The sequence below is a fragment of the Bubalus kerabau genome, chromosome 1 (assembly GCF_029407905.1).
Source record: "Bubalus kerabau isolate K-KA32 ecotype Philippines breed swamp buffalo chromosome 1, PCC_UOA_SB_1v2, whole genome shotgun sequence".
Classification (NCBI taxonomy): Eukaryota; Metazoa; Chordata; class Mammalia; order Artiodactyla; family Bovidae; genus Bubalus; species Bubalus kerabau.
This window is the reverse complement of record NC_073624.1, coordinates 56,154,349-56,181,595: the sequence shown is the minus strand read 5'-3', so window position 1 is coordinate 56,181,595 and position 27,247 is coordinate 56,154,349. Positions and strand designations below refer to the sequence as shown.

General features: G+C 36.2%; 1 protein-coding gene across 7 annotated transcripts in view; it reads left to right on the top strand.

Moving 5' to 3' along the window:
• Window positions 1-27,247, top strand: part of PARPBP (PARP1 binding protein) — a 67,875-nt gene that overhangs the window by 14,468 nt on the left and 26,160 nt on the right. For 4 of the 7 annotated variants that reach the window (XR_008712857.1, XM_055575297.1, XM_055575306.1 and 1 more), the window contains 3 exons: window positions 593-700; window positions 11,661-11,831; window positions 13,118-13,272. Coding sequence is in view for 6 of the 7 variants with exons in the window: in XM_055575297.1 (XP_055431272.1) it covers window positions 593-700; window positions 11,661-11,831; window positions 13,118-13,272 (434 nt within the window). In the remaining variant the exon portion in view is untranslated. Of the gene's footprint in view, window positions 1-592; window positions 701-1,649; window positions 2,652-11,660; window positions 11,832-13,117; window positions 13,273-27,247 lie in introns of those variants that run through there. The other 3 variants (XM_055575324.1, XM_055575335.1, XM_055575345.1) reach the window with 2 other exon arrangements.

Sequence of the window (27,247 nt, the reverse complement as noted above, 5' to 3'; positions counted from 1 at the left end):
AGAAGAGCTTAGTAGTCCTTAGAGATCTCAGGAACATCAATACATGCCTTCTATGAGTGTGCCAGGGTTGCCAGACTCTCAGGAAGCCATTAAGTAGCCCAACAGATTGTTTTACTGTTGGTGAGGCTTGAGAGACCACAAGAAGACTTTCTTAGCCTAAGCAGGTGACTGGCAGCCTGTTTATTTCTCTACAGTCAGCTGAGCCTCGAACTAGTGAAAAAAAGCTCTTTGGGATTCAGTTGACTGTTTAGGTATATTAAATGATGACAGTTCTATGAATAATGGAAGTTGAAATGATCTCTACTCGTTATGGGGGCTTCCCAGGTGATGCTAGTGATCAAGAACCTGCCTGCCAATGCAGGAGATGCAGATTTGATCCCTGGGTCAGGAAGATCCCTGGAGGAGGGCATGGTAACCCACTCCGGTATTCTTGCCAGGAGAATCCCATGGACAGAGGAGCCTAGCAGGCTACAGTCCATGGAGTTGCACAGAGTCAGACACAACTGAAGTGACTTAGCACACATGTACTACTCCTTATGGAGCAGCAGTGGAATTCTCAGCTGATTGTAGTAATATTGTGTAATTCTTGCAGAGTCGCCTATTGGATTTTCTGTCTGGCAGAGAGTATGCAGTAGATGATGAGACTGATTTTTCTGAACCAGTATCACCAATGAGTAAACACAACCAGGAAAATGAAAAGGTATGGATAAACTGAGTAAATGAAAGCTGGATATGATCCTCTTCAAATCATTATGAATTTGATTGTACATTACAGTTATTTTTTTTTTGTTACTTTTTACAAGTTTTTAATTTGTTGAGTAAAAATATATTTGCAAAGAGTAGTACATTAGAGACTGGCAAGAGCATGATATCAATAATAATCAGTTTATTGTTTTGTACCATGGTAACAGGCACTGTGCAAAATAGGTATCTCTCTAAGTATCAGAAAAGTAGTTAAAGATACAGGTTGCCAGAGTTCTTTGAATTTTTGTATTTGGTATACTTCCCAGGTAGCATTTTAAGTGGTTGATTCTTAGGAGGATATGTACAATTGAAAAATCTGTTCTCTACTCTTTGCAGCAGAACAACTGATGTATCATGAGTTCTGATAACAGGATTTGTTGTGCAAACAAACCATAGAAAAGTAATACAGGCTTGGTCTAATGTAATTTGCCTTCAGTTGAACAGTATGCTAGATTCCTAATTACAGTAGTAATCCCCACCCCCCCCTTTTTTTTTTAAACTGCTCCTCGAAGCTTTTGAAATCTTAGTTCTCAGACCAGGGATTGAACCCTGGCCCTCAGCAGTGAAAGTACGGAGTCTTAACCACTGGACTACCAGGATATTTTCCAGATTGCAGTTTTAAAAATATATTTTATCACTATGGGATTCCCTGGTAGCTCAGATAGTAAAAAATTTTGGTAATGTGGGAGACCTGGGTTCGATCCCTGGTTTGGGAAGTTACTCTGAAGAAGGGAATGGCAACCCACTCCAGTATTCTTGCCTGGAGAATCCTATGGACAGAGGAGCCTGGTGGGCTACAGTCCATGTGGTCACTAAGAGTCAGACATGACTGAGTGACTAACCCTCAGGTAAATACCTGTATGCCTACTTTTTAAACTGAATAATGTACTTTATGTTCTTCCCAGGTGGCTCAGTGGTAACGAATCCGCCTGCCAAGCAGGAGATGTGAGTTTGATCCCTGGAATGGGGAGTATCCCCTGGAGGAGGAAATGGCAACCCACTCCAGTATTCTTGCCTGGGAAATCCCGTGGACAGAGGAGCCTGGTGGGCTACAGTCCATGTGGTTGCAAAAGAGTTGAACACAACATGGTGACTAAACAATAGCAACAGTGCGGTGTATATCTGCATCTAGTATTTCTTCTGTCCTATTTGAAAGTTAAATTGCTGACATTATGATGCTTAAGCCCTAAAATTTTTCAGCATATTATTTCCTGAAAATGAGGGCAGAACTACAATACCATTATCATATACAAGAAAACTGAGGTAGTCCCTAATATCATCCATTTACTAAACTTCCAATTCAAATTTCTCCACTTGTCCCCATAATGAGTTTTATGTCTTTTTAGATTCTTAGCATTCCCTTCTTTTTTTTTTTTTCTTGTTATTTTTCTGTTGAGTTCCTACAGGTATTATTTAACGTGTTCCTCTATTTCCAATAAACTGGAAACACCTAACTGCTTGCTTAGATCGAGCTTTAACATTTCCTAATAAATACTTCATAACCATTGCTGAGTATTTCATTTTGTATCATACCAGGAGACTTCCCTGATGGTTCAAAATTATTTACCTGCCAATGCAGAAGACCCGGGTTTGATCCCTGATTTGGGACGATCCCCTGGAGAAGGGAATGGCAACCCACTCCAGTATTCTTGCCTGGAGAATTCCATAGACAGTGGAGCCTGGTGGATTCCAGTCCATGGGGTCTCAAAGAGTCTGACACAACTAAGCTACCAATAAGCCTGGTGGGCTACAGTCCACGGGGTCGCAAAGAGTCGGACACGACGGAGCAACTTCACTTTGCTTTAGGTACATCCTTGGCAGTCCAGTGGTTAGATTTCTGCTTCCACTGCAGGGGGCATGAGAGTCAATCCCTGGTCTCACAGGTGAGCTAGGATCTCACATGCCAAGTGGCAAAGCATTGTTCCTTCCCCACCCCCACCCCCCAAAAAAAGAAAAGATTTAAATATCACTTCAAGATGACAGTTGAAGAGAGTCAAAAGGCTGTGTATCATTAACATACTTGCTTTATTTTTTATTCTCTTTTTAAATTGAAAATGTGGTATGTTAAAATGATTTTTTAAAAGATGAACACTGAAAACTTGATCTCCTTCCCACCCTAGGTGTCCAGTCACCTTCCACAAAGACAGTCCCTTAATAGTATTTTATGGATCTTTCCAGAAGTGCCATTTACTCTTTTAAGAAAAAATTTAAAAATAAGGGCATAACAAACTCAAGTTGTCCTGAATTTGTGAGGTCTTTCCAATATAAAGATGTAGTTTTTCTTTTGCTGTCAAAAAAGATCTAGTGATAGTCTGACACTGTAAATGTCCTGTTTCCCAATTACGTTTCACCACATGGTTTTGAGCGTGCATTGATAATCCTGGTATGAATCAGTTATTATTTTAGAATTTGCAGAATGGTTAGTTTCCAAGTCTGTCATGTCTTTGCACGAATTTGCTGTCATTTCTCAGTGAAGAAGAGCTTTATCTCATTAACTGGGATGAAGTACAATTCCCTAAAAATGGCAGGATCACTATTTAATTCTTTCCTTTTAATTACCAGTTTAGGAGTTAGTGTAATAGTTACTTATAGGAAGCAAATAGATTTTTTTCTATTTTCTTTCTCTTTTTATGTGTGTTTATATTACTATGTACTTACAAATTTTTATTTATTCAGAATTTTAAAATCAATTAGTCATTAATCTTTGGTGCTAAAATGTAGGGGTCCACTTCAATTTGGGCCCTCTTAGACTTTTGAGCACTTCCTTCTTTTCTGGTACAAGAAAATATCCAAGCCCACCTTTGATTGCTTCCTGCTTAGGCATAGTTTCTTTTAGTGATTGTAACTGTTTTCTCTTGCTTGCTTGTTTTTTCGTCCTACCTTGACAAGATGCTTACCAAATTGCCTCATCTTTTCTTGTGATACTTAAGGAGTACTTTCCCCCTCGAGATGGTAGATCACTTATAGATCTTTTTGATCTATCTTAAAGACCTTAGGGAGGAAGCAATAATTGTTATTGTGCCTTTTACTTAAGAGGATAATTATACATGTAAAATGACCTAAATGACCAGCAGTGAGGTCCTGCCTGTTCTAATGGAAAATCCTATTAAGGAGCCTCTTAAAAAATTGTATTTTATGTGGAAAATGGGTAGATTATAAGAATGTACAGCTTTATCCCAGTTTATTTCTCTATTTACTAGATGAATTTATGGAAGGGATATAATAGGTCTTTGTTAGAAGAAACAAAAAGAAATTATAAAAGTGATTAAGAGAGCTCAAATAATGGGGTTTATGCCAGTTGCATATAAGAATCCAGCATAACTCAAAGACCCTAATATTTGTAGCTTCAAATTCTGGGAGTGAATTATATAAAGTTATCACCACTAAACTTATTTTACAATAAAAAATTATCCTAAAGGGATAACCATGAAAAAGGATTTTATTAACAGCCTACAGGAGAACTGGAACGAACTTTTTGTGAACTTGGTACATAGAAACTGAAGGCCTTCATTGTAAGCCTTTAGTTTTTTATTTAAAAAAAGGGAACCCTCTTACACTGTTGGTGAGAATGCAAACTAGTACAGCCACTATGGAGAACAGTGTGGAGATTTCTTAAAAAACTGGAAATAGAACTGCCATACGACCCAGCAATCCCACTGCTGGGCATACACACCAAGGAAACCAGAATTGAAAGAGACATGTGTACTCCAGCGTTCATTGCAGCACTGTTTACAATAGCCAGGACATGGAAGCAACCTAGATGTCCATCAGCAGACGAATGGATAAGAAAGCTGTGGTACATATACACAATGGAATATCACTCAGCTATTAAAAAGAATGCATTTGAATCAGTTCTAACGAGGTGGATGAAACTGGAGCCTATTATACAAAGTGAAGTAAGTCAAAGAAAAACACCAATACAGTATATTAATGCATATATATGGAATTTAGAAAGATGGTAACGATGAGCCTATATGCAAGACAGCAAAAGAGACACAGATGTAAAGAACAGACTTTTGGGCTCTGTGGGAGAAGGCAAAGAGAATAGCATTGAGAGAATGGCATTGAAACATGTATATTACCATATGTGAAATAGATTGCCAGTCCAGGTTCTATGCATGAGACAGGGCGCTTAGGGCTTGTGCACTGGGATTACCCAGAGGAATTGGATGGGGAGGGAGGTGGGAGGGGGGTTCAGGATGGGGAACACATGTACACCCATGGCTGATTCATGTCAATGTATGGCAAAAACCACTACAATATTGTAAAGTAATTAGCCTCCAATTAAAAAAAAAACAACAAAAAAACAACAACAATGGTAGTTTCTTAGTGTTAATCGTCTACTTTTATCTTTTGCCTTCTTGGATTATATTTTCTGAGAGATTTTTATCCACCAGTTAGCTGATGAATTCAATTTTATGAGGACTATTAAAGTAACAGCCATCCTCTCAACCATTTTTCTGTTACTTGCAGAATTCTAATTTTTCTTTTGCAGAGTATTTTTGGAGGGCAATATATTTCTATTAAAATTCCAAAATAAGTTTTTGGGCTGTATTCTTGCAAAGATATATTTTGATCACCAAGTGTGCCTACTAATGCCACACCAGTTTCTCAAGTAGATGAATGGAATGAGTTGGAGAAACACTGTTTTTGTTTCCTTATTTTGCTTCATTTTCTTCCCCCTGAAGTATTAAACATTGCTTTAGAAATTCTGTAGTAATGAAGGGAAAAATAGAATAAAGGCCACAAAAGAAAATAATCAGTTAAATAAAAAATTCTACAAGTATATTAGTTCTAGTCCAATTTTTTTGTTCATTAAATGTAAGAATTTATGTATTGACAAAGAAATAAAAAAATACTTGTATAAATTTTAATCTCAACTTAGAAAAACTGACTTTCTTTAAATTAAGATTGAGTATATATGCATTTCAATAATAGTTAAGGGATAGGAAAAGAAACTTGAAGTTCTCAGAAAGTTTAAATAAAATTGTTCAACTTCTAAACAAACATTGCAAGTATTTTGTGGTATGGATAGAATCAGTTTATTAAACAAATAAATGGAACAGTATCTTTATTTTTGGTATCTTTGTAAAAGCTTCAATCTTGTGGATTTTTTCAATTTAGGCCCTTGCTTCTGGATATCATAACTGTATTTATGTGGAATGCTTTTCCAGAGAGCCACTTTAAAACCCACTTGCAAATACAAGAGCAGGGAAACCATAACTGCCATGTTATCTGACCATAATGATAGGGATCGATTTCCAATTGTAGCCATGAGTTAAAAGAAACACTCTGTGAGGACTCCAAGATGTTTTTGCCTGATGTTTTTCTAACATCACAAAAGGACAGAATTTTCTAACCCTAAAGAAAATCTCCTATAGCTGGAGATGTGGGAGTTTAAGCCCTGGTTTTATACCCAGTGAGGATCACACATATACCTATTGGTAAACTCTCATTGTTTTTGGACAGGAGAAGCAAAGTGAAACAGATTGCATGAAATTAAATGTAGAAAGAGTAAAAAAGTTTCTGATTACAATGTCTCTTTTCTCTGCTTTGATTTTTGGGAATTTGTGTCACCCTTGCTGTGTGTTTTAGACAGACTGTTGCACTGTGAGGTTAAAATGGAAACTTGTATTATAAATTCACATGATGTATTATGATTTACTGTGAAAGTAGAGATAAAAGGACTTTTGAAATAAAGCAGAAAACTATGTTATACCTTTTATTAAAATAAAATTTTAGAATAGATCTTAAAGATGATTTTAATTTAGTTGTACCTCAGTACTTTTCTTTGTAAGCCAATGTAATAAAGAATATGTGAGCACTAATTTGATCCCAGATAAGGGCTTCTCAGGTGATGCTAGTGGTAAAGAACCCACCTGCCAATGCAGGAGACATAAGAGACATGGGTTTGATCCCTGGGTCTGGAAGATCCCTCAAAGGAGTGCATGGCAAACCACTCCAATATTCTTGCCTGGAGAATCCCATGGACAGAGAAGCCTGGTGAGCTATGGTGCATTGGGTCGCAAAGAGTCAGACACACCTGAAGTGACTTAGCACACAAGTTTTTATTATTAATTTCAATTTTGAAATAATCTAAAAGGGCCAGCTACATGTATTAGTTTTTCCTTCATTTACCATTGAATAAAAGCAGATTGAGAACCTATTAATAAAAATGGATTAATTACCTGCTATAATGCCAGTCATTCTTTTAGGCCCTGAGGATACATCATTTGCTCTCATGGAACCCATAAAGTAGTAGAAAGACTTAAGAAAACAAAGTATTAGAAAGTATTGATACTTACGTAGAGAATTATAATTGACTGATATGCAGAGGTATAACAGGTAATAAGAAGGAGAATATGTGAATTGCTACTTTATACTGGAAAAGCGGAGATCCTCTCTGCAAAGGTAACATTTAATATCTTTAATACTTAAGAAAAATAATTTCATAGAGTTAATATTCAAACTGTTTGTTTTAATCAGATTTGCTTAAATTATATTTTGAGTCCATATTTAAGGTAACCTTTTCCTGTCCATTGAGATTTTTTTAATTGACCTTGACTGCCTCCCATGTTTCAAGAATTTTTTTTTTCCCATAAAACTTAAGTAATCCCAAAGCATGTTATCTTTAAAACTGCTTTTAGTATGTATATGAACTTGAAGCTTCCTTAATAATTGTCTAAGAAACTTTCTATTGATTTGTGAGTTTTTATTTCTACCTTTTAACTCTCTTATGCTTCTTAATGAGATTAGACAGAATATGAAGAAATTTTAATTTTAATAAGGAAAATATTTTCTTAGAGTTTACAGATGATAAATTATTGGATCTTTAGCTAAGTTATCAGTCACTGCATAGTTTATGAATTTCATAAGTTTTGAACATAAGTTGAGGTTAGCCTTTCTGAGTCCATTTTCCTAAGATAATAGCCAAGGGGAGGATTTCAAGTGAAGATTCTGAGAGAAACATCTAAGAATTTAAAAAAAGAAAATAAAAACTGGATTCCAGAGCAGGGTGAAAGTAGTTGAAAGGGTGAAAATAAGATGGGAGCACATACAGGTAATTTAATTTTGATGAAATCCAATTTATCAATTTTTTTTCATATTATGGATTGTACCTTTGGTGTCATATGTAATAACTCTTCCTAATTCAAATTCATGAAGATATTGTCCTGTTTTCTTCTGGTACATTTAGGTCTGTGGTCTACTTTGAGTTAATTTTTATAAAAGATGTGAGGTATAGGTGAGGTTCATTTGTTTTATATGTAGATGATCAATTGCCGCCACTCTCTGAGTTGGGTGTCTTCCTGGACTGTTCTGTTTCATTTATCTGAGTGTCTGTCTCTTTGTAAATACTGTGTTATCTTTTTTTTTTTTTAACAATTTTTATTTACTTATTAAAAAGATATTTATCATCTCAAGGTTGAGAAGGCTTCTTAAGACCCAGAAAACAAAAAAGATTAGGGAAAAGATTAATGAATTTAATCATTACAAAGCATAAATTTCTTGACCTGTTCTGTTAACAGTAGTAAAAAGTAAGCAACAGACTGAGAGATGATCTTTGCTGGGGTATAAAAAGAACTACTGTTAATAATAAGAAAGCAAACAAATTACACAATAGAAAGTTATGCAAAAGAAAGAGCAGTCAATTAATATGAAAAAAAAATAAAGATGGCCACCACAATTTTAAAAAGATGCTTAGTCTTCCTGGTAATGAGAGGAAATAGGTAAAAATTTTAGTTTATAACACTAAGCATTGGCCAGGGTATAGGAAAATGGGAACTCTCCTACACTATAGGTGAGGGTATAAGTAGGTACAAGTGAACAACACTTGGCAGTATGTATTAAAATAAAAAAAGTAGTACAGTAAAAACACTCAACATGTATACTGGGAGATCAGTATTAGAATATACATGCAGCAATGTTTATAATAAAAATTTGGAGGAATCTAAATGATCCTCATTAGGGGAATGACTAAATTGTAATGTTTTTATATTAGAATGCTTATATTAGTGTTTATATGAAGACAGGTTAAGTCCATCTTTATAGGCCTGAAAATTTCCTGATGCTCATTAAGTAATATTTTTTCCTTTTTTTCACAGAAGGTGGAATTAAATTGTAACATATTAGCAATTTATAATAAGATTTGTGTGTTTTCCAAGAATATATATACTCCTGTGAGAAGTCTTTTCATTAAAACATATTTTCCAGTCTATTTAAAGTATCTGTTAAAAAATAAGAGGGGGAGCACCCCTTAGTGCCTCAAGGAAATAGGAAAGTTAAGACTGAGTATCACTTGGGTTCCAAAGTTTCTGCCATGGGAAGGAAATCAATACTATGCCATCTTGACTACTGTAATTGTAATTTTTAAGATCATGTCTCAGCATATTTAATATGTTGTTTCTATTTCTTCTGGCTTACTTAATTTTTGATGATGTGTTAACCTTATCTTGCATATGTAATGTGTCATTTTGCTCTGGCTGCTCTTAAGATTTTTCATCTTTGGATGTCAGAGTTCAATTGTAAGTTACAGGAGTGAGTTTCTTTGTGTTTTCCTGCTTGAGTAGCTTCTTAGATCAATAAATTGATGTTTTCCATCAAATCTGGGATGCTTTTGTCTATAATTTCAGCAAATATATTTTCTGTCTCTTTCACTCCTCTACAGAGATTTCAATTACAGATACGTTGATTATTTCTTCTTTTTTTTTCTTCTCTTTTGTTTTTCAGATTTGGTTATTTCTATTGATATATCTGTATGTTTGCATAGTTTCTTTTACTTTCTCCAAATTGCTGTTGAGCACACCTGGCAAATATTGTGTTTCGGTTACTGTACTTTTTATCTCTAGAATTTTCTTCCGTTATAGTGTCCACTTTTCTGTTGTCATTTCCTCTAAGTCACCAATAACATACTTTGCTTTAATTCACTGAACACATTTTATTTTAGTTCTTTGACTATAGCAGTTTCTTTGATCTTCTGTCAGCTAAATTCTAATACGTAGGTCCACTTGGTGACATTTTCTATTGACTGCTTTTTATCCTGAAAAGGAGTCACACTTTCCTTTTTCTTTGACTGTCTAGTAATTTTTGGATGAAACCAAGACATAGGTAATATTTTATAGAAACTCTAGTTTTTTCTTGTGTTCTACTGCAGAACATTGGTTTTTTGTTCTGGTATGCAGGTGACTTGCCTGGATTCCAACTTGATATTTTGTCTCCTTGGTGGCGTGCAGCTTTTTGGATAACTCTCTTATGATTTCCCTTTACTGTGTGTGTTTCTTTTTGTTTTTTTTTTTAGCTTGGCTTTTGTAACCCTTCCCTCTGCCTGCCAAATTTGGCCGTTAGCCAAGTATTTGGGAATGATATGGAGCTTATTCTTTCCATGGATTCCTTTTTCCTAGGGATTTTCCTGAATTTTCCAGTTGTTCTGACAGGTTTTGGCTTTGTATATTTAATATTTCAAGCCTGTCCAGCTTCAGCTCTCTGTCACTTAAGCTATACACAGTTGTGGAGTGCACTTGGTTTAAGAAACCTTCAGACCCATAGCTCCAGTTCTTTATAACTCAATCTTTCTAGCATATATTTCTTTCTGATTGCTGTCTATTTTAGATGGAGCCTGTGAAATCTTCCCTATGCTTGCATAGTTTCGCTGTCAGCTAGGGATTTTGGCTATTTATAATCTCAGTTGTTTCCAGAATTTCCTATTTTAAATTTCTAGCTGTTTTCCCAGCCCTGAATTCTAATCTCTGGCACCTTTAGTCACGTCTGTTTTCCACAGCCATAGTCATGAAACTTGGGCCAGTAAACCTCAAACTTAATTCATACCCTTCTTATTGCAATTCTTTTAAAACCAAATGTTTCTCCAGCTTCTATTTTTTGAATACTTCCCAGTATCTTTTAGTAGTATTTAAAATTTTTAATTTAGTATTTAATGTTTGTTACTTAAGGGGTTCACATGATCAGTCACTATTACTGGAAATCACAATTCCCCTATTATTGAATAACCACAAACTTGAAATTCTTACCCTATTTGTTGCAGTTCTTCTAAAATTAAGTTCTTCTCCAGCTTGTGTCTGCTCTTGGATGCTGTCCATGTCTTTACATAGTTAGGTTTTAAAAAATTTACCTAATATTTTGTAGTTGTTACCTGTGGGAATTCATATTATTAATTCTGTAGTAGTAGAAGTTGCAAGGCCTTGAAAAGCTATGATTAGCTAATTTGAACAAAAAAGATCTTTGAATGCCCTGGTTTATCATTTGACTGTGAAGGATTATTCATATATGAAAGAACTGATGAACATATCAAGTTCTCCCAAATATTATTTTTATCTTGTGCTTTAACAGTCTATAGTTCTGTGTTTTAGGGTAGTTAATGCCAACAACAGCTACTTGCTGTTATTTGCTAACATTTGGTTGAATCTCTTTTAATACTCAGTTGGTTTCTTGGTATTATGAAAGTCAGTATCTTGTAATTCTTAAAAAATTGAGCAATTTAACTTCAGCCCTTATATCTTGCCCTGTAAAGAGGCATGGGTATAGGACCAAATAGTGCCCATAGGCCCGTCCCTTATGCTTCAGGGGACTTCATTATTGGTTATTATTTAGTGGCAAATGTATGTAGGGGAATGAGATCAGGTCTCATCAGAAATGCAGCTGTACCTTTTATATCATTTCTAAGATGACATTTTCCAGCAATTATGATAGTTGTTATTTACAGATTTTCATTGATGGCAAGTTAGTTTCATGAGCAAGGATATGTTCTTTGTTCAAACCAAATTTTTGGTTTATATGGCAATTCTCATTTCCCAAAGAGCTGAGTAAGCATTTGTCATTAAATGATCATAAGTATTTTACTGCATATTAAAAAGATTATTTGTGAATTTAGAAATCTTCAATAAAGGAAATATTTTATTGTACAGGTACAGTTACTAGCAAAGAAAATTATCTACTCATATTTAAACCTGCTAGTGAATTCGAAGAATGACTTGGCTCTGGCTCATATTCTCAATATTCCTGATAGAGGACTTGGAAGAGAAGCCTTCACTGATTTGAAACATGCTGCTCGAGAGAAACAGATGTCTATCTTTTTGGTATGGACATGTTATATTTTCAAGATTTTTTAGAGATTCTGAACTGTGGATCCATGTACCTTAATGTAGAATTCTTGTAACTATGATATAACAACTTTTAAATTGTGAATATGTGTTCTACCTCATGTATTTGAAAGTCTTTGGTATTTTTTTCCTTACTATATCCTTCAAAGTTAATAAGGGAATATTTTATAAAGCAGTGTTTGCCTACATGTGTTCTGTAGAATGCTAGTGCAGTTAAATTTTCCTGAAATAAATAATTTCCAGAGGCAGAATTTCCTATTCAGTGTTCTTTGAATAAATATTTCCAAGGGCAAAAAGTTGGAAATCATGTATACCCTTTTTGGATATACAGAACACATGAGTTTATATCAAAAGCTCTGAGAAGTCCTGCCATAAGGAACTCAGCTTAAGTTAACCTTGCTATTTAATTTGTTGTTTCCTAAATAATTTAACTATGGAACTTTTCTCAGATTATTTAAATTTCAGAGATTTTTCTTTTTCTTTCTTTGGATATACTTTGGAAAATGCAGCTTTAGAACATTTTGTTTTTGATGGAGATGGCCTAATGTATAACCATCAAGCATGTATTTTTTATCATAGTAAAAGCAAGGCCTTTTGAACTACACATGGTCAAATAATCCTAAAATGTGAAAGCTAGATGGGGCTTAGTAATTATCTCATCTAAATCTTTATTTTACAAATAAAGAAGCTAAGATTTAGAAGAGTGGAATTAATTGTCCAACCTTGAATAACTCAACACGGTTGGCACTGAAAAATCCCTTTGTTCCATATAACAATTCCAGTAGCCAGTAGTTAATCTGTTGAAGAATATATTTATTCTTTATAGAATATCACTGTCTAATGCTTTATAGACAGTGATATACTTCCTTTTCTTTTTTTGCTGCTGCTGCACTGTAAAACTCCCAGACCAGGGACTGAACCTGTCCCTTCTGCAGTGGAAGTGTGGAGTCCTACCACTGAACCACAGGGAATTCTCAACAGTGATACACTCTTGGGAACATATTCTTATGCCCTTAATTTGTCCCTAACTCGACTCTTCAGTCTCAGTTTCTGTCTGTATGTTGCCATCACTCTGGCTGGCACAGCTTCTGCATGACACCTGTTTTTTTTTTTATTTGCTTCTGAATGAAAATGTAGCATGAATCATAAAAAAATGAGTCACCTTACCTATATACATAGAAATATGTAAATGTGCCTAGGTTCATAAAATAAGATGTAGTTTTACTAAATCATTAAACATAACCATCTGTTTTAATTCATAGGTGGCCACATCGTTTATTAGAACCATAGAGCTTGGAGGGAAAGGATATGCACCATCACCATGTGATCCTTTAAGGGCACATATAAAAGGATTGTCTAATTTTATTAATTTCATTGACAAATTAGATGAAATTCTTGGAGAAGTCTCAAATCCAAGGTATGACAAATATGTGTTATTAGTCTGTCTTTAAAGCTTCACAGAATCAAGTGGATAGAAAAATAGGAGCTATTGAGATGATCAAACATCAAACCAAACTAGGAATGAGAAACAAAATGTCCAGATAAGGAGGATGGCAGAATTTAGGAAGGAGGGATAAATTAGGAGTTTGGGATTAGCAGATACAAACTATTGGATACTATATACAAAACAGGTAAACCACAAGGTCCTATTGTTTAGTACAGGGAACTATATATCCTGTGATAAACTGTTGGAAAAGAATATGAAAAAGAATATGTATATGTGTAACTGAATCCCTTTACTATACATCAGAAATGAATACATATAAATCAACTGTACTTCAGTTTTTAAAATCTAGATTAATAAATTATAATCACATGGCTATTCCACCTAAATTCTAGATAAATACTCAATTTAGAGAGGAAGAAACTGAATTTAGTCACATTGTTGTTAAGTAGCACAGTTGGGACCTGAATTCAGTTCTGACCCTGGAACCCATTCTCTTAATCACCGTTTCTTATTCTGTGAAACTTCTTTCCATTTTAAGATTCCAGGAAGAATTATTCTCAGGATTTTGTTCTGAATTGTTTCCTTCTATCGTCTTATGCTTGTGCTCAGACATCAGTTGTGTCGGACTCTTTGTCACCCTATGGACTATAGCCAGGCTCCTCGGTCCATGGGGTTTTCCCAGCAAGAATACTGGAGGGGGTTGCCATTTCCTCCTCCAAGGAGTCTTCCTGACCCAGGGATCAGACCCACGTCTCCCGTATCTCCTGAATTGGCAGGTGGATTCTTTGCCGCTGAGCCACCAGGGAAATCCCTATTTTCTTATATGGATATCTATTATAGTGAAGTGAATTTGGAAGAGGATTTGAATATGACTTATAGTCAATATCAGTGACATCTTCTGCACATCCAAATAATATATTGACTGGCCATTTCTTCTCAGACAGGAGATAATTAATTTTCTTTTTCTTTTTTTTTTTAATTTTTTTAAAAATTTTATTTTATTTTTAAACTTTACAATATTGTATTGGTTCTGCCATATATCGAAATGAATCCGCCACAGGCATACACGTGTTCCCCATCCTGAACCCTCCTCCCTCCTCCCTCCCCATACCATCCCTCTGGGTCGTCCCAGTGCACCAGTCCCAAGCATCCAGTATCGTGCCTCGAACCTGGACTGGCGACTCGTTTCATATATGATATTATACATATTTCAATGCCATTCTCCCAAATCATCTCACCCTCTCTCTCTCCCACAGAGTCCAAAAGACTGTTCTATACATCAGTGTCTCTTTTGCTGTCTCGTATACAGGGTTATTGTTACTATCTTTCTAAATTCCATATATATGCGTTAGTATACTGTATTGGTGTTTTTCTTTCTGGCTTACTTCACTCTGAATAATAGGCTCCAGTTTCATCCACCTCATTAGAACTGATTCAAATGTATTCTTTTTAATGGCTGAGTAATACTCCATTGTGTATATGTACCACAGCTTTCTTATCCATTCATCTGCTGATGGACATCTAGGTTGCTTCCATGTCCTGGCTATTATAAACAGTGCTGCAATGAACATTGGGGTGCACGTGTCTCTTTCCCTTCTGGTTTCCTCAGTGTGTATGCCCAGCAGTGGGATTGCTGGATCATAAGGCAGTTCTATTTCCAGTTTTTTAAGGAATCTCCACACTGTTCTCCATAGTGGCTGTACTAGTTTGCATTCCCACCAACAGTGTAAGAGGGTTCCCTTTTCTCCATATCCTCTCCAGCATTTATTACTTGTAGACTTTTGGATCACAGCCATTCTGACTGGCGTGAAATGGTACCTCATAGTGGTTTTGATTTGCATTTCTCTGATAATGAGTGATGTGGAGCATCTTTTCATGTGTTTGTTAGCCACCTGTATGTCTTCTTTGGAGAAATGTCTATTTAGTTCTTTGGCCCATTTTTTGATTGGGTCATTTATTTTTCTGGAATTGAGCTGTAGGAGTTGCTTGTATATTTTTGAGATTAGTTGTTTATCAGTTGCTTCATTTGCTATTATTCTCTCCCATTCTGAAGGCTGTCTTTTCACCTTGCTTATAGTTTCCTTTGTTGTGCAGAAGCTTTTAAGTTTAATTAGGTCCCATTTGTTTATTTTTGCTTTTATTTCCAGTATTCTGGGAGGTGGGTCATAGAGGATCCTGCTGTGATATATGTCGGAGAGTGTTTTGCCTGTGTTCTCCTCTAGGAATTTTATAGTTTCTGGTCTTACATTTAGATCTTTAATCCATTTTGAGTTTATTTCTGTGTATGGTGTTAGAAAGTGGTCTAGTTTCATTCTTTTACAAGTGGTTGACCAGTTTTCCCAGCACCACTTGTTAAAGAGATTGTCTTTAATCCATTGTATATTCTTGCCTCCTTTGTCAAAGATAAGGTGTCCATATGTGCGTGGATTTATCTCTGGGCTTTCTATTTTGTTCCATTGATCTATATTTCTGTCTTTGTGCCAGTACCATACTGTCTTGATGACTGTGGCTTTGTAGTAGAGCCTGAAGTCAGGCAGGTTGATTCCTCCAGTTCCATTTTTCTTTCTCAAGATAGCTTTGGCTATTCGAGGTTTTTTGTATTTCTATACAAATTGTGAAATTATTTGTTCTAGCTCTGTGAAGAATACTGTTGGTAGCTTGATAGGGATTGCATTGAATCTATAGATTGCTTTGGGTAGTATACTCATTTTCACTATATTGATTCTTCCAATCCATGAACATGGTATATTTCTCCATCTGTTAGTGTCCTCTTTGATTTCTTTCACCAGTGTTTTATAGTTTTCTATATATAGGTCTTTAGTTTCTTTAGGTAGATATACTCCTAAGTATTTAATTCTTTTCATTGCAATGGTGAATGGAATTGTTTCCGTAATTTCTCTTTCTGTTTTCTCATTATTAGTGTATAGGAATGCAAGGGATTTCTGTGTGTTGATTTTATATCCTGCAACTTTACTATAATCATTGATTAGTTCTAGTAATTTTCTGGTGGAGTCTTTAGGGTTTTCTATGTAGAGGATCATGTCATCTGCAAACAGTGAGAGTTTTACTTCTTCTTTTCCAATTTGGATTCCTTTTATTTCTTTTTCTGCTCTGATTGCTGTGGCCAAAACTTCCAAAACTATGTTGAATAGTAAAGGTGAAAGTGGGCACCCTTGTCTTGTTCCTGACTTTCCTAATGCTTTCAGTTTTTCACCATTGAGGATAATGTTTGCTGTGGGTTTGTCATATATAGCTTTTATTATGTTGAGGTATGTTCCTTCTATTCCTGCTTTCTGGAGAGTTTTTATCATAAATGGATGTTGAATTTTGTCAAAGGCTTTCTCTGCATCTATTGAGATAATCATATGGTTTTTATTTTTCAATTTGTTAATGTGATGTATTACATTGATTTGTGGATATTGAAGAATCCTTGCATCCCTGGGATAAAGCCCACTTGGTCATGGTGTATGATCTTTTTAATGTGTTGTTGGATTCTGATTGTTAGAATTTTGTTAAGGATTTCTGCATCTATGTTCATCAGTGATATTGGCCTGTAGTTTTCTTTTTTTGTGGCATCTTTGTCAGGTTTTGGCATTAGGGTGATGGTGGCCTCATAGAATGTGTTTGGAAGTTTACCTTCCTCTGCAATTTTCTGCAAGAGTTTGAGTAGGATAGGTGTTAGCTCTTCTCTAAATTTTTGGTAGAATTCAGCTGTGAAGCCGTCTGGTCCTGGGCTTTTGTTTGCTGGAAGATTTTTGATTACAGTTTCAATTTCCATGCTTGTGATGGGTCTGTTAAGATTTTCTATTTCTTCCTGGTTCAGTTTTGGAAAGTTGTACTTTTCTAAGAATTTGTCCATTTCTTCCACGTTGTCCATTTTATTGGCATATACTTGCTGATAGTAGTTTCTTATGATCCTTTGTATTTCTGTGTTGTCTGTTGTGATCTCTCCATTTTCATTTCTACTTTTATTGATTTGATTTTTCTCCCTTTGTTTCTTGATGAGTCTGGCTAATGGTTTGTCAATTTTATTTATCCTTTCAAAGAACCAGCTTTTGGCTTTGTTGATTTTTGCTATGGTCTCTTTTGTTTCTTTTGCATTTATTTCTGCTCTAAGTTTTAAGGTTTCTTTCTTTCTACTAACCCTGGGGTTCTTCATTTCTTCCTTTTCTAGTTGCTTTAGGTGTAGAGTTAGGTTATTTATTTGACTTTTTTCTTGTTTCTTGAGGTATGCCTGTATTGCTATGAACTTTCCCCTTAGGACTGCTTTTACAGTGTCCCACAGGTTTGGGTTGTTGTGTTTTCATTTTCATTCGTTTCTATGCAAATTTTGATTTCTTTTTTGATTTCTTCTGTGATATGTTGGTTATTCAGCAGCATGCTGTTCAGCCTCCATATTTTGGAATTTTTAATAGTTTTTCTCCTGTTATTGAGATCTAATCTTACTGCATTGTGGTCAGAAAAGATGCTTGGAATGATTTCAATTTTTTTGAATTTACCAAGGCTAGATTTATGGCCCAGGATGTGATCTATCCTGGAGAAGGTTCCATGTGCGCTTGAGAAAAAGGTGAAATTCATTGTTTTGGGATGAAATGTCCTATAGATATCAATTAGGTCTAACTGGTCTATTGTATCGTTTAAAGTTTGTGTTTCCTTGTAATTTTATGTTTAGTTGATCTATCCATAGGTGTGAGTGGGGTATTAAAGTCTCCCACTATTATTGTGTTATTGTTAATTTCTCCTTTGATACTTGTTAGCATTTGCCTTACATATTGCGGTGCTCCCATGTTGGGTGCATAATTGGTATATCTTCTTCTTGATTGATCCTTTGATCATTATGTAGTGACCGTCTTTGTCTCTTTTCACAGCCTTTGTTTTAAAGTCTATTTTGTCTGATACGAGTATTGCTACTCCTGCTTTCTTTTGGTCCCTATTTGCATGGAAAATCTTTTTCCAGCCCTTCACTTTCAGTCTGTATGTGTCCCCTGTTTTGAGGTGGGTATCTTGTAGACAGCATATGTAGGGGTCTTGTTTTTGTATCCATTCAGCCAGTCTTTGTCTTTTGGTTGGGGCATTCAACCCATTTATGTTTAAGGTAATTATTGATAAGTATGATCCCATTGCCATTTACTTTATTGTTTTGGGTTTGAATTTATACACCGTTTTTGTGTTTCCTGTCTAGAGAATATCCTTTAGTATTTGTTGGAGAACTGGTTTGGTGGTGCTGAATTCTCTTAGCTTTTGCTTGTCTGTAAAGCTTTTGATTTCTCCTTCATATTTGAATGAGATCCTTGCTAGGTACAATAATCTGGGCTGTAGGTTATTTTCTTTCATCGCTTTAAGTATGTCTTGCCATTCCCTCCTGGCTTGGAGAGTTTCTATTGAAAGATCAGCTGTTATCCTTATGGGAATTCCCTTGTGTGTTATTTGTTGTTTTTCCCTTGCAGCTTTTAATATTTGTTCTTTGTGTTTGATCTTTGTTACTTTGATTAATATGTGTCTTGGGGTGTTTCGCCTTGGGTTTATCCTGTTTGGGACTCTGGGTTTCTTGGACTTGGGTGATTATTTCCTTCCCCATTTTAGGGAAGTTTTCAACTATTATCTCTTCAAGTATTTTCTCATGGTCTTTCTTTTTGTCTTCTTCTTCTGGGACCCCTATGATTCGAATGTTGTAGCGTTTAATATTGTCCTGGAGGTCTCTGAGATTGTCCTCATTTCTTTTAATTCATTTTTCTTTTTTCCTCTCTGATTCATTTATTTCTACCATTCTATCTTCTCATTCACTAATCCTATCTTCTGCCTCTGTTATTCTACTATTTGTTGCCTCCAGAGTGTTTTTGATTTCATTTATTGCATTATTCATTATATATTGACTCTTTTTTATTTCTTGTAGGTCCTTGTTAAACCTTTCTTGCATCTTCTCAATCCTTGTCTCCAGGCTATTAATCTGTGATTCCATTTTGATTTCAAGATTTTGGATCAATTTCACTATCATTATTTGGAATTCTTTATCAGGTAGATTCCCTATCTCTTCCTCTTTTGTTTGGTTTGGTGGGCATTTATCCTGTTCCTTTACCTGCTGGGTATTCCTCTGTGTCTTCATCTTGTTTAAATTGCCGAGTTTGGGGTGTCCTTTCTGTATTCTTGCAGTTTGTGCAGTTCTCTTTATTGTGGCGTTTCCTCACTGTGTGTGGGTTTGTACAGGTGGGTTGTCAAGGTTTCTTGGTTAGGGAAGCTTGTGTCGGTGTTCTGGTGGGTGGAGCTGTATTTCTTCTCTCTGGAGTGCAATGAAGTGTCCAGTAATGAGTTATGAGATGTCTGTGGTTTTGGGGTGACTTTGGGCAGCCTGTATCTTGGAGCTCAGGGCTGTGTTCCTTTGTTGCTGGAGAATTTGCTTGGTATGTCTTGCCCTGGAACTTGTTGGCCCTTGTTTGGTGCTTGGTTTCAGTGTAGGTATGGAGGTGCTTGATGAGCTTCTGTCAATTAAAGTTCCCTGGAGTCAGGAGTTCCCTGGAGTTAAGGTTTGGACTTAAGCCTCCTGCTTCCAGTTATCGGTTTTATTTTTACAGTAGTTTCAAAACTTCTCCTTCTATACAGCACCATTGATAAAACATCTCCTTTCAAAGACATGGGTTGCTTTTCTGGGTGCCTGATGTCCTCTGCCGGCATTCAGAAGTTGTTTTGTGGAATTTACTCGGCGTTTAAATGTTCTTTTGATGAATATGTGGGGGAGAAAGTGTTCTCCCTGTCCTACTCGTCCACCATCTTAGCTCCTCCCCCCAATTTTAAAGAATATTTTATTTTTAGTAAAACAAAATAGGTATATTTTGTTAAAATCAAATGGTACTACAGACTTACAGTAATAAAGTCCTCAGAGGAATCGACTTTTAATATTTTTTGTGTTTGTTTCTATATTTACCTCATTTAAATGGAATTTTTATACAGTTTTTATGAAATTTTATACTTTTTTTGTTGGAATATAATTGCTGTACATCTTTTTGTTAGTTTCTGCTATACAATACAGTGAATCAGCTATATGTATACATATATCTTCTCCCTCTTTGACCTCCCTCCCACCCTCATCTCAACCATCTAGGTCATCACAGACCACTGAACTGAGCTTCCTGTATTCTATGGTGGGTTTCTGCTGCTGCTGCTAGGTCGCTTCAGTTGTGTCCAACTCTGGGCGACCCCACAGATGGCAGCCCACCAGGCTTCCCCATTCCTGGGATTCTCCAGGCAAGAACACTGCAGTGGGTTGCCATTTCCTTCTCCAATGTGTGAGAGTAAAAAGTGAAAGTGAAGTCGCTTAGTCATGTCTGACTCTTAGCGACCCCATGGATTGCAGCCTACCAGGCTCCTCCGTCCATGGGAGTTTCCAGGCAAGAGTACTGGAATGGGGTGCCATTGGCTTCTCTGTAGTGGGTTCCTACTGCCTACTTATTTTACACATGATAGTGTGTGTATGTCAATCCTGATCACCCAATTCATCCTATTATTCCCATCCCCCCTGCATCCACATGTCTTTTCTCTACATGTGTGTCTCTATCCCTGCCCTGGAAATAGGTTCGTATGTACCATTTTGGAGAAGGAAATGGCAACCCACTCCAGTGTTCTTGCCTGGAGAATCCCAGGGACAGGGGAGCCTGGTGGGCTGCCATCTCTGGGGTCACACAGAGTCGGACATGACTGAAGTGACTTAGCAGTACCATTTTTCTGGATTCCAAATATGTGTGTTAATATATGACATTTGTTTTCCTCTTCCTGACATACTTCACTTTGTGTGACGGACTCTTATGTCTATCCACGTCTCTACATAGCTAAAGCTGAAGTAACTAAAGTGAAAGTCACTCAGTCATGTCTGACTCTTTGCAACCCCATGGACTATATAGTCCATGGAATTCTCCAGGCCAGAATACTGGAGTGGGTAGCCGTTCCCTTCTCCAGGGGATCTTCCCAACCCAGGGATCAAACCCAGGTCTCCCTCAATACAGGCTGATTCTTTACCAGCTGAGCTACCAGGGAAGCCCAAGAATACTGGAGTGGGTAGCCTGTCCCTTCAGCGGATCTTCCTGACCCAAGAATCAAACCAGGGTCTCCTGCAATAGTTGATTTACAATGTAATGTTAGTTCCAGTATAAAGCATTCAGTATTTTTGCAGTTTATATGCCATTATAGGTTATTATAAGATATTGTGTATATTCCCTGTGCTATACAGTAAATACTTCTTGCTGATCTATTTTATGTATAGTAGTATCTATTAATCCTATATTCCTAATTTATTCCCTACTCACTGTGGTAACCGTAAGTTTGTTTTTTGTGTCTGTGAATCTCCTTCTGTTTTGTATATACATTCATTTGTAGATTCTACATGTGAAGGCTATCATTTAGTATCTCTGACTTTACCAAGCATAATATTCTCTAGGTCCATCCACATTACTGCTAATAGCAAGATTTCATTCTTTTTTATGGCTGAGTAATATTCCATTATGAATATATACCACATTTTCTTAATCCAATTACCTGTTTTTAGACACTAAGGTTGCTTCTATGTCTTGGCTGTGTTAATAGAGCTGCTGTGAATATTAGGGTACTTATATCTTTTCAAATTAGTATTTTCAATTTTTCCAGATTTTTCGGTTCTACCCAGGAGTAGAATTGCTGGATCATAATGGTAGTTCTATTTTTAATTTTTTAAGGCACCTTCATACTGTCTTCTATAGTGGCTGCACCTGTTTATATTCCCTCTAACAGTGTTTGAGGATTCCCTTTTCTCCATATCCTCTCCAGCACTTGTTATTTATAGACTTTTGATGATGACCATTCTTACAGGTGTGAGGTGATACCTTATTGTGGTTTTGATTTGCATTTCTCTAATAGCGATATTGAACATCTTTTCATGTGTCTGTTAGCCATCTCTATGTTTTATTTGGAAACATGTCTATTCAAGTCTTCTGCCCATTTTTTGATTGGATTATTTGGGTTTTGATAGTGAGTTCTATGAGCTGTTTGTATATTTTGTGTATTAAACCCTTGTCAGTCTATGCAGCTATATTTGAATTTCAAGTTTAGACATTACCTGTTAACTTCCTACCATGGGAGATGAGGATTTGCCACCTACTCACTAACCTCTCAACACTCCTCTTTTCCTCTCCCCCTCCTTCCACACACATAGACACATATGCATACTTGTTATAGCTCCGTATATTGCCTGCAGCTAAACTATATTATATACTATTATTATACTTCCTATCTTGTGTACGTTTTTGTTTTTTCTAAAGTCAATGATTATCTACTTTTTTCTTCTGCTTTGCTTTTTATACATTTATCATTAATTCTTTTTTTATCATTAATTCTTTATCAAGTTTGCTGATGAAACTATACAGTTTCTTCTTTTTATTAGGTCATCTATCAGTTCTGGTTTTTGCCCTTGCAGACTTTTTTTTCTGGAAAGTCATCTGTCTTCTTCATTCAGTCTATGTACTTTTGCTTGCCAGGCCTGTTTCAGAGTGTCACCCGTGAAGCTTTATCACCTTGTGAATTTTCTTTGCCTCTGCCTTGTTTCCTGGATTTCATGACTTTATTTTTTTATTGGTTAAACCTTTTATTTTGCTCAAGTAGTTTCCTGAGAAAGGGTAAATGGGAGATAAATATCATTATTCTCACATGTGATTGTATGTGGTCTTATGTTTTATTTATCTCTTTAAGATTATTTTTATCTGCTTCCTGGATAGTCTTTGTTTTACCTAAGTTGAGTGTTTTTGTTTCTTTTGCCCTCTTTCAAGTTAAAGGTGCTCCTAAAATGTGGTATGATTCTAGACTGTTGTTTCATATTTAAGAATGAGGCCTGATTAGAACAGCATAGTCACACCAGTTGGCTTTTTTATTGGGGATTCTCCAAATGTAAATAACTACAGGTCTTTCCTTTGGAACTTATCCCCAAATTTCCACAATGGCATCCTTTAGTCTCCTTTTAAATATAGTCCATCTGGCTAGCAATATTCTGGGATTTGAAGTAGGGTAACTTGATTCTGAGTCGCCCAGTTGAACATGCAGACTTTTACTCAGTCTCTCTGTTTTCAGTTGTTGGTGCCTCTAGGTCTGGAGCCTCCCTGGCTTAGTTTCTTCAGCATGATCCTGCTTTCCATTCTGAAGTGAGAGAAATTCACTAGTCCTGACTGCTCAGAATAAGACAGGAGATTTAGGGATCTAAGTGTTCCTTGTATATACTGTTAATCAGCTTTCTTATTTGCAATGACACCTTCACCATAGCCTTCAGTATTGCCTTCAGTTTCTGAGATTACTACTTCTTGGTGTCTCTCTGAGCAGTTATTTGGCTTGTAGCTTTCTCTGTTCTGGGTAGTCAGTTATACTTTTCCATCTGCTCTTCGTCTTTCTGTAGTTTCATAACATGTCTCTGCTCTCGACTATTGTCTCCTCTCTCACACTCTTTTTCTTTATGGATTTAAAATCTTTGCCTTTTTTTGTTGCTTTAATGGTACTTTAGAAGAGAGCAGATATAAGTGCATATATTGAATCCATTTGTTGTAATTACATTCTTTTTTGGAGGAATTTCTGGTTGGCATAAGTTAACAGGGTAAAAGTACATTTGTACATACACTTTTGTACCCAGGGTAGAAGTATGTTTTAGAGGCACCTTGGATAAGAGAATAGCCTTCAGTTCTTCAGTTTAACAGCCAATTATTTTGAATATCCTATCTGGTCATCAGTTCAGTTCAGTTGCTCAGTTGTGTCTGACTCTTTGCAACCCCATGGATTGCAGCATGCCAGGATTCCCTGTCCATCACCAACTCCTGGAGCTTGCTCAAACTCATGTCCATCGAGTTGGTGATGCCATCAAACCATCTCATCCTCTGTTGTCCCCTTCTCCTCCTGCCTTCAATCTTTCCCAGCATCAGGATCTTTTTCAAGGAGTCAGTTCTTCGTATCAGGTAGCCAAAGTATTGGGAGTTTGAGCTTCAGCATCAGTCCTTTCAATGAATATTCAGGACTGATTTCCTTTAGGATTATTTGGTCATAACGAGTAATTATTAATATTCTATATTCTAGAGAAGATACTGAAGAAGCAGGTGTCTAAAGAGTTTATTGAGTAGTCCTTATTTTCTTCTATAATGTGATTTTTTTATGTGTTAAGTATATATTCATTTCATGATTTTAAATAGTAAAGTTATTACAAACCAAAGACATAAATTCTGTTTATATAATAATAGAAGGATATACAGAGGAAAGGACAATTGACCTAGTTTGTGGGAGCCAGGGATAAGATTGTCAGGAGAGCTTACCTGAGTGGGTGTTACAATTGAGCTTAATCTTGAAGGATGAACTTGAAAGAGTTAAACATACATGGAGAATGGGGGTGACATGAAGTTCAGATGGGGAGAAGGGAGGAATTTCCTATAGTGAGTATAATTAATGTAGGTAACCTGTTGGGACAGAGTTTCATTGATTATTCATTTTTTTTCGTAATTTCAGCTTCTGCCAGCCCTTCTGTTGTTGTTTAGTCACTTGGTCGTGTCTGACTCTTGTGGCCCCATGGATTGCAGTCCGCCAGGCTATCTATCCATGAGATTTCTCAGGCAAGAATACTGAAGTGGGTTGCCATTTCCTTCCCCAACTAGTCCTTTAGCCCCAGTCTATAAACATTATAAGAAAAAACAAGTCATCTTCTCTGTTTTTGTCAGTTCCTTTCTTTTATAGCTCAAATTCTTGAAAAAATACTGTCTTTTATTCCAATTCCCAATTATTTTCCCTCCCAAGTGCTAATAGTTTGAAATATGTTTCTCTTGAGGCTGTAAACTCTGAGGGCTTTATTGGTTTTCTTCACCAATATTCCCTAGCCCTAGCACGGTTTCTGGCATAGAGTAGGCACTCAATATTTATTTATCTGTGTTTAACTGACTCACACTCATTCACTTTTCCACTCTACTGAAGCTATTCTACCAAAAATCTTTTATGATCTTCTAGCTGTCATAGTTTCTGGTCTCTTTTGAGTCCTCAAATTTGATCATTTTCTTTCATAGAACTCTTTTCCCATTAACTTCTGAGGTGTCATTCTCTTGTTTTCCATCTGCCTCTCTGACTTATATATTCAAATTCTAATCCATATTTCAGTGAAATTCAAACTCTTTTCCTAGCTTCAAAAATACATCTTTTAACTTCCTGTATGTTGTTACCTCAAAGGGACCTCAGACTTAGCACCTCCCAAACTAAATCTTTGTCCTGGCGAGTCTGCTTATCCTCCTAAAGCACCCAGCTTGATGAAGCCTCTTTCCCTCTAGCCATCCAAACAGAATTTGGAACAAATCTTAAACTACTTTTTTCCCCTTTACTACCCCTTCAGTTGCGAAGATCCATCAGTTCTTCTTACTTAGCATTTTTGATACTCTTTTTTTATCTCTATTCCTATTGCTCCTATCGTATTCCCCTTTTTCATCGAAAGTCTATTTTCAGTCTTTCATCCTTTTTTGCCTGGATTTTTTTGCTTACTTATCTCTGAGTTGTTCATTCTGCCTCCAGTCTTGAGTTGCTCCATCCTGTCATCCTCACTGCTGCCAGGGTTTTTAAAACAAATGTTACCCACTTAATTAAAACCCTTCAATGATTCAATATTAGGTACAGGATTGAACTTCAAAAGTGTCAGTGTGATGTACACATTCTGTGCTCTCCACCCCCTGCTTGTATCTTACCCTGGCCTCTGTCTCTCAACCTTAAAACTCAGAGAGAAAAATATGTTTAACCCTTGTAGCTTGTCTTATAATAGGATGGTAGTGGTAGGGAATCACAGTAATCTTTGAGTTCAAGGAAAGGTGGACGATAGACAGACAGGGAAGGAATCAAGATCACGCTTGCCTCCCCACTGCCAGCTGTTGATCAGGCCTTCTGAGCTATAGTATGGCTGCATTTCTATACTTTGCCAGTAGGTGCCACCATAAAATGCACTCTATAGTTTCACCTGAAAAACATCTTAAATTAGGGGTTTCAGGTTACATAAATTAGTTAGTTCCCTGTTGTTCAAATGTTTAAAATTCTATGTTTCCACTTTATTACACAACTTTTCAGTGCACACCTGCATTATATTTATTGGACTAAATATTGTACATTTATAGAATGTTAAGTCTGATTCAAATTAGCCAGTCCAGAATCCTAATGTTACATTTCTCATTTCAAAATAGTTCAAAAGCATTTTTGATATATTTAATATAGCACCTTTAATCACATTTAATTTTTAAAGATATAATTTACTATGGCAAATAGTTACCAAATTCTTAAAGATGTTAGGGAAAAGGCAAGCCATTCTATATAGTAAGTGAAAGAAAGTGAAGTCACTTTGTCCAACTCTTTGCGACCCCATGGACTGTAGCCTACCAGGTTCCTCCGTCCATGGGATTTTCCAGGTAAGACTACTGGAGTAGGTTGCCATTTCCTTCTCCATTCTGTATACTAAAGATAGTCAATAACTATAGTAAAATATTGCCAATTATTTGTATTATTGCTTATTATCCTCTTTCAGTCACTATGTTTTGATTCAGTTTTAAGGTTTTAGTTGTGTTTTTCCTCACTTGCTTCATTTTTCTGTTTCTGCCTCAGGGCTTTAATGCGATGCATTTATTAGTCAGGAATTTTAGTTTATTTCTTTCTCACCCACATTCTTCCAGAGTAGTAATTTCTTCTGAGTGCTTTCCTGAAGACCCCTTCTTTCTTACCTCCGCACTTAAATTAGCGCTGTACCTTCCGTATCTTATTGTATCAAATGATCAACTGTGACCTTTTAAAAAGAAATATTCATTTTGTATCTCTAGTGCTTAGCACAAATGTCCTGGCATCATTTGGGTTAAAACTTCAGGAGTTTCTTAGACACTAGAAGCAAGAATTTAAATTATGCTACTGTGTTGCTGAGCAGATATTTGAAGAGCTAGTATTAGCT